Source organism: Molothrus ater, chromosome 9 (genome assembly GCF_012460135.2).
Source record: "Molothrus ater isolate BHLD 08-10-18 breed brown headed cowbird chromosome 9, BPBGC_Mater_1.1, whole genome shotgun sequence".
Classification (NCBI taxonomy): domain Eukaryota; kingdom Metazoa; phylum Chordata; class Aves; order Passeriformes; family Icteridae; genus Molothrus; species Molothrus ater.
This window is the reverse complement of record NC_050486.2, coordinates 12342791-12360489: the sequence shown is the minus strand read 5'-3', so window position 1 is coordinate 12360489 and position 17699 is coordinate 12342791. Positions and strand designations below refer to the sequence as shown.

Below are 17699 nucleotides of genomic sequence, written 5' to 3'. Positions count from 1 at the left end.
TCCCCGCGCCCGGCAGGCGCTTCTGCGGCGAGCACGGGCACGAGGAGGTGCAGGGACCCCTCGGGCTGGGAGGGCGGGCGGGCTCGGGGTGGCTCCGCTCTCGTGGCACGGCTGGAGAGGCAGCGCCTGTGCTTCCCTTGAGCCTCGGTGTGCCGGGCACTCGCCCCAGCCCAGCAGTAGCCCTCACCTTGCATTAAAAGTTTATTCGTTTAGGATCCAGTCAAGTATTAAGTTCTCGTCTCCGTTTCTCCGTTCCGGTTAACTCACTTATTCTGAATAGATGTTTTATGAAGCTGATGCCCCTCAAGCTTCTTTAAAACACAAAACTGAATGCATGCTGAAGTGTTTTCTAAAACTTTTCTAACTAGGAACAAAATGACAGAAAAAGAATTCCGTGCCCTCTTGATCCAAAACAGTGAGTATATGTAAATGCTTTTCCCGTTCTTTGTCAGTATTCACATGATACTTACTTTTCTCTCCATTTGGCTTTTTAGCACTGTATATGAAGACCAACTACAAAAGCACTTAAAAAAATGTAACTCAAGAGAGAAGCCAAAGCCTGTAAGTGCAGTGCAATTTCAGCACTTCCTCTCGGATTTAAGACCTTAAACATTCCAGCCCTGCAGAGAATTTTCTGTGCTGGCAGCAGCTGTGAGCTGCAGGGCAGCAGGTCTAGCAAAGCCCTGCTGTGAGGCAGGATGGAAGCTCTAGAAGTACTTGCTGAAATGCAACTCACATTCCAGTCCCCTCATATTCTCTGCCCCTTCTCACTGTAATTTGGTACAGTTTTTCAGTTCTTGGTTACAAATAAAAATGTTGAATTCGTTTTTCTCAGAAATATACAGAGGGAAGAGGCTCTCCCAGTGCCATTCATTTCAGAGGCTGGGGCAGAGGCTGTCCTGGGAGAGCAGAACCTGCAGAGAAGCTCTGGGTATCCCAGCCAGCTGCCCACACCAGCCAGGCTGGCAGGGAGCCACGCAGAGCTTGGCTGACAGCTGCTGAGGGAAGCCGCAGCACATGTGTTTAAAATGCTCTTTCAAGAAAGCAGAGGATGGCTTCTTTATTGCCTGCCTTGCTGCCTTTTTAGAATTGCACCTTTAGTATTCCCTGGGAAACCTGAAAATGGTCTCTGGAATCTGTCTAGTAAGCCCTGATTGCTTAACTCTTATGAGCATGTTCAGTCTTGTAAAACTGTGTCAGAATAGTCATTTCTGGCTGGGTGTCAGGATCAGACTATAGGAAGGAAAATTACTTGGAAAATCTTACTTTGCAGTGGATTCCTATTACTACATACCTTACCATAAGAACACTGAAGAATTTAGCCATTTGTTTCCTGGTAATTAACTGAATCAAATTTATTTTCTTCTCTTTTTATATTTTTTTAAGGTCTACTTTGTTCAAGATATTAATGCTGGTTTAAAAGATGTAGCAGAAATACCAGAAAAACAAGTGAGTACATTATTTGGTTTTAGGTTCAGTCCTTACATTACATGTTGCAATTTATGACTACAAAGATACAGAAAATTTCCTAGGTCTGATATTTATTGGTGTCACTTTTTCTCCCTAAAAAGGTTCCTCTATCTTCTCTATCTATCGAAGAGCTGCAGAATTTAATTACCAGGTTGAAAAAAGCAAGTAATGGTGAGTTTAATACTAAATACTAAATATAAGATGTTTTAAATTTAATTGATTAAATATTTCATTGTTATTTTTGTTGTTAGATACCTGTAAAAATATGAGATAGGTGCCATAAAACACATCTGAAATTATTATCAGGCAGACCTCTAATAGCTAAATTTTACTGCAAAAAGTAAACTAGATTAAAAGAATGATAAAACTCTAATCCTGTGTTCCGTTCCTTTTGTTTTTCTTTTTTTTGTCACTCACATACCCCTACAGATAACAATACAGCTCTGTTATGAACATATGATAATAGCTTTACACTCCCAGCAGACTGTTTTGTTAGTGCTACAAACTGAGCTCATGTCACAATTGTAATGGGTGTTACAAACTGGGAACCCTTGGAAACTCAAAAGCTATACCTAAAAGTTTTGCATTTGCCTCCAGGCCTGGAACTCCATCTTGAGGAACAAATACTGTCCCACCAGGCTTTACAAGAAGCCTTAAGTGACCCAAAGAATGGGGAATCTGCTTTCAAACACCTGAAACAACAGGTTTGGTCTGATTTACTAATAACTATAGAGGAGTTTGGACATGGAGTTGTGCTGCTGTAAATTTGAGTGACTGGGTGCATAATTCCAGTTGCTTCCCACAGAGGAAATGCGATACAGTAAAACAGAAGATATAATCCCTTTCCTCTGTACACACATCATCTTTTCCCTAATCCCTCACTGAAAGCAAGGCTTAAAAAGTCTTCTCCAGTTTGGTGAAGGAATAATTTTTCTATAAGGCAGTACAAAACACAGGGTATATATTTTCTTGTTTCACAAATAATCTTTTGATGTTTGTAGGCTTCTATTTTAGGTAACATGGAAAGATTGCATTTACTTGGTCCAGGAAGGTGTTTTGTTGAGTTTGGAGCTGGGAGAGGAAAGCTGTCTCATTGGGTTGATATTGCCTTAGAGAAAGTTGAAAGTGTTCAGTTTTTGCTTGTGGAAAGGGCAACCACAAGATTCAAGGTAAGAGGATATTGTTACATTAATAAAGTATAATTTTTAAACCATTGCCATTGAAGCTGTTAGTATTCATTTTTTTATCCTCAGTACATTTGAATTTTACAAGTTATACATTCCATACTTCACAAATAGCAAATTTATTAGAAAAAAATCCTGATGTTTAGCGTTGGAAATTCAAATGTTGACTTGACAAAAAAAAAGTCTGACATTAATACCTGGAGCAAAATTATAGTTATTAGTGGCCAGCCCTATGCAATCTCTTGTTCTCTTTAAACAGGTGGATGGAAAACACAAAAGGAGAGATTCTATATTTGAGAGGCTTCAAGTAGACATTCAGCACTTATGTTTAAGTGAGTTCCTTCTTGGCCTGTGTCATTCTGAAGTAGAGGCTTATTTTTAAATTTTCAATTGGGGTTCCAGTCAGTTTGTGTGTAACATGCTTAAATATTGGTTTTGAAGATTATTCTCAGTGGTTGCTTGGACATGTTGATGCTGTATCTATGTATACACATATATACACACAGGCATGTGTGAATGAATATACATAAATACACATAGATATATATTTTAAATGGAGTTTAAAAGTTTTCTACTTTTTATACACTCGTAGGACATCATTATAGGTGAGAAAGTACCAAAACAAATACATTTTGAAGGTTTTTTAGCACTTGCAGAATTCAACACGTTTGCCTTGTTTGTTTTATGTGTAGAATTAAGCAAGTGATGCACTATCAATGCTACAGAATTTGTGGGAGCACCTGTCAGCAGGAGATGCATTAAAGTCATATTTACCTTTCATAGGCAGTAGAGAAAGGCTGAAATGGTTAAATGTGCTTCCCAGCCACTGCATCCTACTCTTTTAATTTGTCTTAACAAAATGTGCCAATCAATGTAGTTTAGTACTGGCAAACATTGAGTTCTAAGTGTGCTGAAATTATACTATTCAGAAAAAAGAGAGGTGCTGGGGTAGTTGTGGATTGGATGGGGGTTTGTTGGTTGTTTTTTTTTTTCCCCTCCAGATAAGGTACCTATTTTGGAGAAGAAAAAACTACCAGTGGTAGGAATTGGGAAGCATTTGTGTGGTGCTGCAACAGGTATGAATTACAGATGTGTGAACTGCAGAAAGTCCGGATATAAACCTTACACTCTGACTACACTGATCTTCCAAATTGTCCTTTTAAGCTGTTCTTGCCCTCTAAACCTTTTCTGGTGAACACAGTAATTATTTTCTAAATATCTCTTGACTCCAGCGGAATAGTAAAAGGACAATAGATGTAAGGATACTTTAGGCAGAAGTGCAGTCCTTCTTGCCTTTAATAGATTAGAACAGAGAACAGTGTGTGGTGGCATGGGTCATGTGTTTGAGAGTACTTTTTTTAGCACAGTTGTCTCTTCTTTGAGACAATTTTCTTTCTAAAATTTTATTGGCTGTCTGAATATGTATCCCAAACACAAATGAGATTGTGTTTCTCTCGTGACTACTTTAACCTAATACAGTTTTTCTAATGTTATATGGCTACTGTGTAGAGAAAGACATCTCAAATATGACACCTTTATGGGTAGTGTGACAAAGATGACACAGTTAAGCATTTAAGAAGTACATGTGCATATTTAATAGACTGTGTTCTAGATATCAAACTTTTAGAGCAAATACTCATGTGTTTTACAGGGAGGAGATTCTCCTACAATATGCCAATTTTTTAACCAAACTATTTTAAATTCACTTTTGCAGAACAAATATTTCAGAGGATAAGTTCTTAGAAGCTCCAGAGAAACCACATTTAGGGTTTTCATGTTTTCAAAGCATGTTTGTAATTTTTAGTTATCATTTAACTTGCTTTTTGGCTTAGTTTGTGATGTGTAATTTTATTTTTCTTTGTGGGAAGCACATTCCCAACCATGATACAGCCTGTATAACTAATGGCATGGTAGTTATGGATATTTTTGTTGGGGGGGATGTATTTGTTCATTCCCAGATCTTGCTTTGAGATGCTTGGTTGAAAGTTACACCACTTGCTGTGATGGGAAAGATGAAGAGCCTGCACCAAAACGCTGCAGGGCTGCTCAGACAGAGGTGGCTCCTCACAAATCAGCTGGTAATGAAAGCACCACAGAAGACCATAAGCCTGTAGCTGGAATTGTTATTGCTCTGTGTTGCCATCACAAGTGTGACTGGACACATTATGTAGGCAGAGAGTTCTTTAAATCAGTAGGACTGGGACCAGTAGAATTCCATTATTTTCAGAGAATGAGTAGTTGGGCCACTTGTGGCATGCAAGAAACCACAGGCAAAGCTTCTACAAGTGAAGACCAAACTAATGACACAGAAGAACATGAGCACACACTCAGCACGACAGCAAGTGGTTCTGACACTTTACAAGGGTATGTATGTTTTTTTCCTAGCAAATGGACTCCAGCAGAAAAGCTATGTATAGTGGCACATTAAATTGTTTTGTGTCCTCAAAAGGACTAATTTTGCAGAAACATTTGATTATTAAACTAATAGACATATTTTACTTAAAAAATATTATTTTCATGGACATACATTTCAAAATATTTCAACAGTTACGCTTACCTGACTGAAATGAACTTACAATGATTTCAGTAGTTTTTCTAAGCTTAACTACAAATGCTAATTACCAAAACTCTTTCCTTCCCTCCTTTATGTGGAACAGGATACTGAGTGTTGAGGAGAGGAAGGAGCTGGGCTGCCTCTGCAAACGGCTGATTGATCACGGGCGGATTGAGTATTTACAACAGCAAGGATACAAGGCTGCACTGCAGTATTACACAGAGTCTGCTGTGTCCTTGGAGAATGTCCTGTTGACAGCTGTCCCAAATCCTTCTGTGATACCAGAGCCAACTAAATAACAGGAGATAGATTTGGAATTGGTGGGGAAAAAAACAAACCCTATAAAACTCATCTGGGTTTTTATAAAAACTACTTCATTTCTTACAAAAAAAAACTTTATCATTTTTCCTGTACCCAAGAAAAGGTCTTATATTCTCCAGTTTCACTGGGAATTACAAATATGCAAACCAATTCTCATCAATGGAAAAATAAAATCCCTAAGAATATTTGAAACCTGTTGTAGCCTCTTTGCTGTGAAGAAGTGTATTTGATATTTTCTTCCATTCACAGTTACATTCTTTATTCATTAGGATTCATGACAGGAGGAGAACCAGAAGTAAAACTTTCCACATTTCCTGAAAGACAACAGAATAAAATAAGTTGACATACTTTATTCTCACTTTGAAGTTCCGAATAGCTTTGTATTTCCTCTTAAAATATTTAAGTAGGCCTAAGTACTTTGATCAGCCTGTGCTGCTAGAGAATCTATTCAGAAAGAAAATTTATGTCTAAAGTGTCATCTTGGGATATTTTTGCTAATTTGATAATTTGTTCATGAAATATTGATAAGAAAAAAACTGGCTTAGTGTTCTAAAACAAGAGCATTACATTCATTTTTTTAAGCCTTCACAAAACACAGAATGAAGATCAGAGAGATCATTTTATATCTGCAGTGAAGTGCTTGCTGCAAGTAACAGCTGCCAACTGAGTATCTGTTCCAAAGTGCTTATTTGGGTCTCTTACTGCAGCATTAAAGCTGTTACCCCAGAGACAATGAACAGCAAATTTCTGTCATGTTTTAGAAATGGGATGAAACTGGGGCTGTTTGTTTAAGTGACTGTATTTTGTGTCAGGGAAAGCAAGTTGTGAGAAACGTGTGTTCATCAGGTGTTGATAGTTCATTGCTAAAAGATGTACCTTGGGAACATAGACACTTCTTATCTTCCTCTAGAAGTACCATCTGGACAACATCCAAAACCAGGAAAAGTTGAGCTTCATGAATTAAAGGATGCTAGAAGACCTTCACTATGTAAACTGATTAAATTGCAAATATGAAAGACAGTCATCAGCTTCTCTTTATCCATGGTGCAGGTAACTCAGGCACGTTTATTACAGTGCTCCATGGTTCCAGCACGTTCCTACCAGAATCTGTGCTGTTTGTTGGAGACCTACAGTGCCAACTCCTGTTAAAAGTGCCCCTGTCCTCAGTAAAAGCCTGTTTACAGATTTTTTTTTTGGAAAACATTACTCATTTATTAAGAAGGTTATTCATGTTTCATTTTTATACGTATCCTAGATTTTATTTATCCAGTTTATCCCTCTCTTCCTCACTGTGCTGTGGAGAGATCAGAATTAATAAAAAAGCCATACCTGTATTCTTGAGTGATTCCTGGATATACATGTGCATGAAGTCAATGCCAAACATTTCCTGTTGTTCCTCCTCGTCTGTGTTCTCACACGGAGGGAGTGTTATCTGTAGCTCCAGTGGGTTGTCTCTGAAGTTGACAAATCTAGGAATTCACCAGAAAAGGTTAATCTTGCAGTAAGTTTTGTCCAGAGAAAATAATTCTTTTGAAATTGAATTAAGATTTCTCAAAACACTATTTTAAGCAAAAGGAAATTAAGTTCTTGTTATACTAAACTCACCACTCTATCAGTAGTATTAAGTAAGCTAAGAAGATGCTTCATAACAGTAACTGATTGTGGGAACAGTAACTGATTGTGTGGGAAAAAACACTGTGTTCCTCATCATTTTGTCTTCAGTTTCTGACCCCACTGTCAGATGTATTGAGCTTTCACAAACAGGTGAGTGAATGAGAACAGTGCAAGTGGCTCCTCCCAGCTTTGCAAGGCAGGAGCCAGTCCTGTCTCTCTTTATTCTTGTTCATCTTTGGGTCTATGCTTGTATATTTTTAGTTAAGGATGTTCTTCCAAAAGAGCTGAGGACAGGAATTGTCTTCCTGAGTTAGGCATGATTTATGCAGACCAGCATTCTTTCTCTAAAACAGCCAGCATCCAATAATCCAAATGAAAATGTTAACAACAGGGAGGTTTCTGTCACAGTACACTAAGGAGTAGTTCAAATTCCACCAATTAAGAATTTACATTATTTTTTATGTTTCATATCAAGTACATGACAGTTTCATCCATGTCTTAAACCTAATAAATTTTGTTTAATTCTGAATGCTTGAATTCTCAATGGCAAAATTCTACTTTTTGTCATTTTAATGCCTGCCACATTTTTCTGCAAATTCTTGCTTTTAGAGAGTGGTATCAAAGGGCAGTTATAGTGGGAGGGCTATGAAATGAGAAAATGTTTTATAGTCTACCTTCCATGTGAGACTGTAAGTATCATAATTTACATCTTTAACTAAGTTTCACTACACAAAACTTACTTCACCAGATCCTTAATTGTTATGAATCTGTGTAATTATGCTGATTTATTGTATCCATCTGTACAATTGTAAAATGCCTTTTCCTCTCCCTTAGTATCACTCTGTGATCTACAACTCAAGGAGGACTTTAAAAAGTATTTTCTAGTTATTTTCATGTATATTACTGGTGCTTTTTCTTACCTCAGATTTGTCATGTCCTTCATACAAGCTGGAATATCCTTAAGTTTGTTGTTGCTAAGAACAAGAGTACTAAGGTTTTTCATATTAGCAATGGTTTCTGGCAAAGAGTTTATTTCATTCCTTTGGAGCCATAAGGTGTGGAGGTTTTCCATTCTGAAAAATAGGTATTTGTGCAATAAATCAAGATTCATAGAATTATTCCTCTCAGTCATTACTATAAAATTAATTTTTCAGCCACATAAAGGACTCATAGTGCAACAAGTCTCAAAGGAAACCCCATATCCAAGACAATCACCTCTGTTCAAAAATGTAGTTGACAATACATATTTAACGTTATAGTTGATACTGAATTTATTGTTAATTGAATGGATTATTCCAGCTTATCCAAACATCACATTAGGGCTGATAAAATCTTGACTTTGGAGTGAGGTTAACAAAAAAATTCTCTTTAGAAGTAGTGTTTATTAATTAGAATTTCAATGCAGTGGAATTGAGAACTAAGATGAGCTTTGAGCGGTATTTACCTGTCAATCGCAGCAGGAAGCTCCTGGAGTTTGTTTCCCCCCATATCTAACCATTCCAGATTTGGCATGTTGAGGAGAGCTGAAGGGATGGCAGTAAACTGATTCATGCACAAATCTATGTGTGACAGCTTCTTTAAATCACTGAGCTGAAAAGAAGGGGAGATTTAATGCAGCTTTGGGTAGCTGCTGCAGCAGTACAGCAGTAATCTAAGAAACATTACAAAACATTTTGGAGCCAGTAAACACATAATGGTTTTGAGTTCCAATAGCTGATAATACCTGACAATAACAGTTTTACCTGGAAGGTAGATAGGTTGGGAACTGATAAGGCAGCAGAACTTTATCTCCCACCCAGTAGTGAGTGCCATAACTGCTGACTACAATGTAGATATGCCCCAAGCCTCAAGAAAAAGAATGTTAAAGACAGAACTGTCCTTAGAATTTCATACTCTGTGCAATATGCCATTTTTCATTAGTCAAATATTTAGATTTTTATGTATCAAATTGCATGGACTATATTGTAGAGTGAACTATGACACCTTCCATGCTGTGAAGTCCACTACTCTGGCAAGACATTCTAAAAATGCAACATAGTATCACAGCACCCAAGTCCTTTGGTGAATGACGCCTTCAGGTGCTTTTGCAATGTTCAAGTGGTACAAAGATGTTTTCGAGCAGATCTGCTGCAATTGCCTCAACACTGAATGCCACTCAAGTGTACATAACCAAAGCTTCCCAGTGTTCACATCACTGCAGTCTCCATCAGACAGAACTACGGATTTTCTACATTACACCCTGCAACCTGTATCCACATAGATTTTGTAAATTCTGGATTTTGGTTAATAGTAGATATTTCCATTTGAAGATTCTGTGCTATTGCTATTTGGAGTCACTCAATATTGCAAGGCACTGATTGCTGTCAACTATTGCCATGACTGGTTTTTTTAGATAAATTAAAACAAGTAAATATGATTACATACTTGTCATCTCTATCTAAGAGACTAATAGTTACAGATGCAGGTCTCACATTTTGGTCTGTTCATATTAAAGTTCAATAGTAGGTGAGTAGTTGTTTTCATTCTCTCATACTTGTTTTCAACATTTGAGAACAATTGTTCACCTCTGCACAGGCAGTTGTATAAATCACACAACCCCTTTTCAGATCTAGCTGTTCTGGCAAAAATGCTTACAGCTGTCTCCTGGCATGAGCTATGAATTTGTAGTCTAAACCATAAAAGAGAACTTCTCTGTGCTAAGGCATCAGATTCTTAGTGGGGTGAATAAGTGACAATATCCAGCCTAAACAAATTGATATGGAGTGTGTCACTGCCCTCAGGGCACTGCCAAGTCATTTATCTGGCCAAAATAAAGACTGGCTCCTTCAGCTCCTCAGGTGTGTGTATGTGCTTCTCATGTGGCTTCACTTTGACCAGTCATGGAAATATTGTTCACATCAGTGTGGAGTACTGTGAAATCACAGCTTCACAGCAAGTCTGAAAACAGAAATGCAACATGTAATGATAATTGGCTTTGGATAAATCAAAAATATGCGTGAAACAAAACTAAACAGTCTGTCAAAACCTGAGGAGGAAGATCACAGATACTTCTGTTGACAGCCAGTTCCAATCTTTCCAGACTGATGCAGTTACTTATTTCCTTAGGAACAGATTTTATTCTGTTGTAGCTGAGAAGCAGCTCTTGGAGGCTGGTCAGCTGGCCTGCAGAGAGCACAAATGAGAAATGTTAATCTTTATTCTATTTGCAGCACTATGATTTGTTTTGCCTTATCCTTTTACTGTTATAAAAATTCTCTGTGTTCTCACGAAACCAAACAAAAAAAAATCACCAAACTGCAAATAGCAGCACCTCAGGACTCTTTAGTACAAGACTGCAATGTAGTGGAGTGCTTCAAGGAAAAACCCAAAACCAAAAAATTGTGACTAGGCTACTCCTGCCATGGACTCAGACCATGCAGTCTGTTTTTCAGCATCACTTTGCTGCATTCTGATGTCTAGTCCCTGCTCTGCAAACAGGTCCTTTTTTTTGCCATGGGGAGCTTTCATAGTGATATGTCTCTTCCATCCAGCCCCATTTTTAGTTTATAGGGAATTTATGGTTTGGAGATGTCTATCTCACTGAGATTTAAATAATCTGTTTTCGTACTACCCAATAGGATTATTAGACAAGCAAAGGGCACAAAAATGGTACATTTGTGTGAGACCAATTTTCTTGGAAAAGCAGCTGAAAATAAAAGCACAGCTCACCAATTTCTTTAGGTACACTTTCAATTGAGTTCCGGGATAGATCCAGAACAACAAGGCTGTGAAATCTTCCAATAAACTGAGGAATTTTCTGCAAACTAGTTCTGTGAAGCTGCCATTCCTGGAGATGGATTAGTTTCAATAAGCATGAAGGTAATGTCTACAACAAGAAATACAAACCAGAAGAAATTCAGCTTAGAATACAAGCTTGAGGCAGAAGTTTTATTTGAAACACTAAAAGCCTGTACTTTTTTTTAAGCTATACTGTAATATGTAGGTTACAAAATGAATGGTGAGAACTAAAATATGCTAGAAATAGCAAGCATAACTGATACGAGTTTACTAACATACATATTAGGATAAGGTTTACATTTTATAAAGGTTTACATCAATATATTAGGAAAGGGTTCTTCCTCCAGGGGGTGGTTGGGCACTGGAACAGGCTCTCCAGGGCAGTGGGCACAGCACCAAGCCTGACAGAGTTCAAGAAGGGTTTGGACAATGCTCTCAGGCACAGGGTGTAACTCTTGGAGATGGTGCTGTGCACAGCCAGGAGTTCGACTCCGTGGACTCAGCATATCCCATGATCCCATGCTCCTCAAGTGAACACCAGTGTGGGTTGTCTTCTGATCACAGATGCAACCTGCCCTCTCTTGGCTCCCAGGATTTACATACCTGCACTTCATGGACAAGTTTCAGGCTTGTTTTTGTTTGTTTCTTTTTCTTTTTTAAAATTTTTTTAATTCAATATAACTGAAGATGAAACTGCCCTAAATAGATTTTTGCACAGAGGGCTGGGTCTGGCTGTCATGTTCTCACTGGTCTCAACACAAACTAATTCTCATGACTTTCTGGGAGCTGGTCAGTGCATTTCTGCATGGCTCACAGCACAGATGGCCTTCACTCTGCCAGCATTAACAGCAGATTAGCTCTGCACATGAGAAATACCAGTTATAGTGTTCTGGGAATCTACTGGCTCATTTTCACTCTTAGAAAGAGAAAACAAACAGTGAGAAATATCTTCATGCAGCCAAACACAGTGGGCTTTCATCTTGATACATTTCAGTAGTTCTGGTGTGTGAATGTTAAATGAGAATTTACATAATGAAAATCATACTCTGCAGTGAAAATAATTTCTAATACAGAAAAATCTTTTGGGCTTTGTTTTTGCAGAGTAATGCTTAACATTCAGGACTAAGAACCCCCAGCTTGCTTTTACACTCACAACAGTGAGTCCCAATTCACTGTTAGCAAAGCACAGTGAGCAGTTAATAGAACACAAATAGTACCACTGTAAGTGTAAAGTTGTAAATAGTAGTCTTCTAATGCATGAGTCATTCAACACAAGCAGCATTCATTCCTATCAACCCTACCTTCCATTCTTCCTCCTCTATCCTTAAAATTGCTCTTCCACCTTCATTAATAACTTTTTCTTTGAGCTTTGCTAAAGCAGCTCTCTCCTCCCAGACAAGCAGTAGCCTACAAGGGAAAAAAGATCTGCCAGTGGTGCCACAATGAATACAGCCAATAATTCCTATCCTATCTATTTTCTGGAAAAAAGATACAAGCACCTTATTGTCAAATAGCATTAATTTTATCTGGATGTTAATATACTATCAGTTGGAGGGAAAAAAAGCCCTAAATGTTTGGCTAAGGTAATTTATAGGAAATCTATTTTACAGTTCTTTAAATTTACATTCAGAAGGAGGACATAATTCACTTTCAACACGTTGCAGCAGGGTCACAGAATATAAAGTCATGTGGAATTAAGTTCTAAAGCACATTTTGAAGCAGACTCCTAAATGAAAGCCTTCCAGTCCATCACATATAAGTGCAAGAAAATAGGTCAATCAGTTTCTTTTAGCTTGATTTCCAAAGCGTACCTACACAAGAGTTATGATAAGGTCATTCTCTGTCTTTCTGCTTGTATTCTCCCTGAATAACTTTTGAATTTGTTGTTCCACTTCAAACACATCTGATAAATTAGGAGTACCAAAAATAGTACCCTAAATCTCATAGAATTGCTGGCCAAACAGAAGACCAAGCAACCCTGTTAATACCTCAATGGAGAAGAAAGCATAACAAATCTTCACTGGCTAGAATATTTACAGAGCAGAGGATTTTAGCATCTGAGTTCAGGGGATTTAATCTGTATATTAATATTTTTATCACAGACACTAGATAAATTCTAATCACTGGGAATCCTGCTGGAGTAACAACGAAGGAATTAGAGTCTGCATGAGTTCGAAGAAAGCAATTACAGTCATTGAAATGTAACATAAGGTCTGGCTTTTCACATACTAGAAGAGTTACAATTTACCTACCTTCCCGCAGACCTCTGCCTGAACTCCTTTTCTCTCTGTAATTCTTCATTTATCTTGTGTATTCTCACTTCCCAGAGCGTCTTCACAGCAGAGAATGTTCCCAGGCAAACTGCAGTTTCAGCCATGATCCTTTACATGTTCAAATTTGCTTGCAGGAATCTGACTGAATTTCAGGCTCAATGCACCACTTCAGCTATGGGTTACCAGATGGGGACAGTGACATGAAAACTAAAATACTGCAATACCCACTTCATTATGTTATCAAATGAGTTAATATAAAGAACTGGCAGGATTTTATCAACTGCTTTCTCTGTGTAAAAATAGATAATTGCACCAATTACATTTTATTATAATAAGAAATGGTATTTTTTGCAATCTCTGCATTCTTATTCAGTGAACACTGCTTCTCTCATTCCTTCAATGGAAGGCTAAGTGTTGACCATAATTATTAAATGCAGATTTGAGCATTCATTCCCATGCCAGGAAGACATTAAACTGTTACCTGCAATCTAAGGCAGTTCAATTCTGATAGCTGGATTCTGACATCTACCTGATATAGATACTTGTCACTGAAGGAGTTTTGCTCTTTACAGAAACTGAACTGTTCCTGGAAATTAATTAGTATACTTTATTTCCATTCATTTTCTTCATAGCTTAACTCAGTACAATGCATTTTATAGTTAGTAATGCATCACCTTTAGAAAAATGCATTTAAATCCTTCTGATTTCTCTTTGAATGTTTGTGTATCCCTAAGTGTCAGAATTCCCATTTAAAATGAAACTCAGTCTAAAGTATTGAAATTATGTATCCTTTGTGAGATAATTAATGCATATTGTCCTGAAGAGCAGCAAAATAGGATTCTCACTCATTCTAATCACTGCATCCCTCTAAAAACCATTCTTATTGTCATTACTGGAGCCAAGATACTGATATTCAGATAAGCTTGCAGGGCTAAACTTCATACCAGCAGCAGTGTACTCTGAACACTGATGATCTGAATGCTCCCTTTCTAACTTTTTACTGATACTTGTAGTGGCAAGTAAGAGAAATGTCCTATATATGCTTTAAATTTAAAAAGTAAGGATAAGTTTCTTCCAAACAACCAGGTAGGTAACAACAAAAGAGGAATTTCATGTCTTTTCATACATATATTTCCCTATAATAGCTGCAGGTCTGTCTTTTAGGACCAATCTTTTCTTTCCTATCTATTTCTGTTATAATTTTGTGTAGCCTGGATAAACCACAATTGCTTGGTGACCATTTTTGTGCTCAAACTGGCAATCATTCTATTTTATGTTTACATGTCCTTTGCTAACATACTTATTTGTAAAGTCCAAAATTAAGTTAAAATGTGTAGGCAAATAAAATGTAAAATGTCAGGATTGCTTCCTCTTGTAAAGACAGCACAAAATCAAATTATAAAGCTTGCATAAAGAAGAATCTGGTCTAATACACTAATATTTATGATTCTTATGTGTTCTTTGCTTGTTAAGGAAAAATGGCAGGATTTGACAAGTGACACAAATGGCAACCCCAGTGTGGCAGTGCAGTCTGGCCTTTGGGTTCCTACAGAGGGATTGGATTTTTTCCTGTAAAGAGAGGACTGTATATTTATTCCCTCCCCCATATAAAGGTGATCACATTTACTAGTTTGAAGGATCAGCTTCTCTTTCAGTGGTCAGAGTAACTACCCTTCCCAGTTCCCATCCCAACATGCACAGAAAGGCTATGTATGCATGAGGTTTTTGCTCCAGTCAGTGGTTACAATTCATATTGCCAGATTTTTTTCAAGATTAAATTTCTATTGAGATCAAGTGATTAACTAATCTATCATTTCTTGTTGTTAAGAGATATTTTTTGAACTACAAGCCCTCTTAGGTAGAAAACTAGAAATCTTTTTATATAAATTGTGCAGAAAAGAGACATTTGTTAATAGTTGTACTACCAAACCCAGTATCATACTATACAGTCAAACCAATACTTATTTCTAGTAAAGCTTACCCTGGGCAACTCTCTTTTGCATATCATTCAACAAATACTACCTTAGAACCATGAAATATCAAAGGACCTAAGTATATGACTATTTTCAGGATGATTTCATCGTGTAACTGGATTCCATCAAAAAGATCTTGTTCTTAGATATTATTCATCAAGAAAATAATAACCACAATAATCTTGCCATCACAGCCAACAATTCAGAAGTGAATTCCCAAGAGTGGCTGTAAAACAACTGCAAATTCACTCCCAAGTAATCAGATCTCCCAACAACTTCACCTCCAAGCATCAGAAAGAGTTTAAAAACAACTCACCTTAATTATTTGGTGTTTTCAAGGATTTTCTGAGACTCATTGCTTTCTGGACAAGAGCAGAGACAAATTATGAATCTTGTCTGCATTACCAAAGCCATTTAAAACTCTCACTCAGACTCCAATGCAATGTCAGTCTAGTTCTAATTTTAACCTATGCTGAGAATAGAAGGCATCACATGAGGCATTTTGCAACCCCCCCAAGCATTTACCACTGTTGAAGCCTTCCCAGTTTGTTGAGTGTGACTGGGCTTCCCTAAATTGGACTCCCATTAACAGAAATTGTGAACAAAGAAGAACAAAGGAATATTGTTATGCTACACAATAAGTTGGTTTTGAATTAAAAATTACAATCATAAACAAAAAAGGCTAGTATTGAATTAAAAATGACTGTTTTCTTCAGTAATGTTTCTCTGCAAGGTAACTGAGCTTCAAAGTGCTATTAAACATCCACATTGACTAAACAGACAAGAAAAGGTATTACATCACTAAGTATTTTACTCATTACTTTTGCCAGTGCTGAAGAATTCTCTTGCTGAAGAATTTTACTGCAAATTTTAAAAGTCCAGACAGAAAAGTAATCTTTACCAGGATGTGCAGAGGGGTTATTACTCATCCCTTTTAGGGTTCCAATCATGAAAAATATTTAACATTCTATTTCTTCAAATAGCCCTTGGAGAAGATAAAAGGAGAACAAGTCTGTCATAATCTTTTACTTCAATCAAATGGGAGGAGAGACAATAATAACTACAAGGTCACTATTTGAGGCAGAAGCCATATAACTGGATAGTTCAAACCAATTGAGCTAGAGTATAAAATGTGAAGATGAAATTTTAAAAGTATCATTAATTTGGTTATAACTCTATTACACAGAACTTTATAATAAAAAACCTCAACCCTCTCCAGTCCACAAACAACTAAATACATGAATACCATTACCTACTTAAAAAAACACTAAGTGCTTTAGCTTTCAATCTTCTCCTTGTGTAGGTAAAATTATTCTGTCTTAAGTATTTCAAAGTAATTTTATTGCTTTCTTTCATACATTTCTATCTTCTCAATTTATTTTCTCAGTGATCATCAGATTAAAAAATATCCTAAGCCTTCAGACTAAGTCCTTACCACAACAATATACTTGTAGAAAAGTAGACATTAGGCTGTGTTCTTCTGGTAGCCTTGAGTATAATATGTTCTTTAAGGCAAGAAGAAAGAGTTTGAGTCACCCATACAGGACTGCCTGCATAAAATTCACAAATAAAAACAATATTTTGTGGCTTTACATTTTTTATTAGGAATAAATAAATCTGATAAAAATGAAATGGGTGATAAACATGATATAACAGTCAAACTTTGCAAGAAATTACCTTTATATAAAAGACCCTTATAGCACAATAGAAATATTAATAGCACCTTACATGGATGCGCCACACTCCATACATTACCAGCTTTTCTCTTATTCAGTCTCAGCATCATGGATAGCAGGGATTCTACCTCTGGTAGCCTGTCTCACATCTTCACAGCTAAATGCAATAGATAACTTTGGTCTATAATTTTGAAGAATGCTCCTGTTTTTGATATCTAAAAAAAGGAGAAAACGTCTGTTTTGTGCATTACAAATTCATTTTTAAGGCTACGTAACTATCTTTTCTCGTCTCTGTGTGAAATGTATCTGTTTAGAAGGTATTTATATCCAACAGTTTTCTTCGTATCTCCCATTAAATCAGCAGTGCAATCATCATGATCTGTTTCTTTTACCTTAAAGCCACATAAGTTTTCTGTTCCAAAGTCATTAATTTGAACCTATTCATTATGTGCCTCGTGTCTGAGTTTAAGAAGAAGTCCTTATCTCATAGTATTTTTTAATATCCATTCTTTGTTGAATCTGATTAATCTATCAGATTCTAGTATCTGAATATCAATAACAGAATGCAAGATCATGATCAATTTACTGTCAGGCTTACCTAATGACAGAATAATAAAACAAGATCCTTCTTTTTTTATTTTGTTTTCTCTTTCTTTCTCATTTCATTTTAACAGACAGATATTTTCTATAAGAATCAAAAATAACTGGAAAGCATTAAGGGCTGAAACTACTTTCAGCCTTTAAAAATATAGGACATTCTAGAGAGTATTAAGGCCTTGATAGTTATCAATCAGTGTTGTCAGTAAGCATTTGAATAAATATGGCCTCTTCATTTATAGTTTGATAAAGAGTACCTG

At 36.8% G+C, this 17699-nt stretch overlaps 2 protein-coding genes across 2 annotated transcripts; one reads left to right on the top strand and one right to left on the bottom strand.

The window, feature by feature from the left end:
* Positions 1 to 9: 9 nt before the first annotated feature.
* Positions 10 to 5721, top strand: TRMT13 (tRNA methyltransferase 13 homolog; the record flags this gene model as incomplete). Its single annotated transcript, XM_054515752.1, has 10 exons — positions 10 to 47; positions 495 to 561; positions 1387 to 1449; positions 1572 to 1641; positions 2068 to 2174; positions 2472 to 2639; positions 2914 to 2986; positions 3656 to 3730; positions 4613 to 5018; positions 5312 to 5721. Coding segments are annotated over 10 exons (1263 nt in total), but the record flags the coding sequence as incomplete, so codon positions are not given.
* On the bottom strand, positions 5566 to 17657 carry LRRC39 (leucine rich repeat containing 39). The gene is made up of 9 exons (XM_036387631.2): positions 15483 to 17657; positions 13173 to 13365; positions 12222 to 12327; positions 10852 to 11008; positions 10169 to 10305; positions 8588 to 8733; positions 8064 to 8216; positions 6859 to 6998; positions 5566 to 5843 (listed from the first exon to the last, which is right to left on the bottom strand). Exons 2-9 carry the CDS (start codon positions 13295 to 13297, stop codon positions 5788 to 5790), a joined length of 1020 nt encoding a protein of 339 aa, XP_036243524.1. The 5' UTR covers positions 13298 to 13365; positions 15483 to 17657; the 3' UTR covers positions 5566 to 5787.
* Positions 17658 to 17699: the final 42 nt, after the last annotated feature.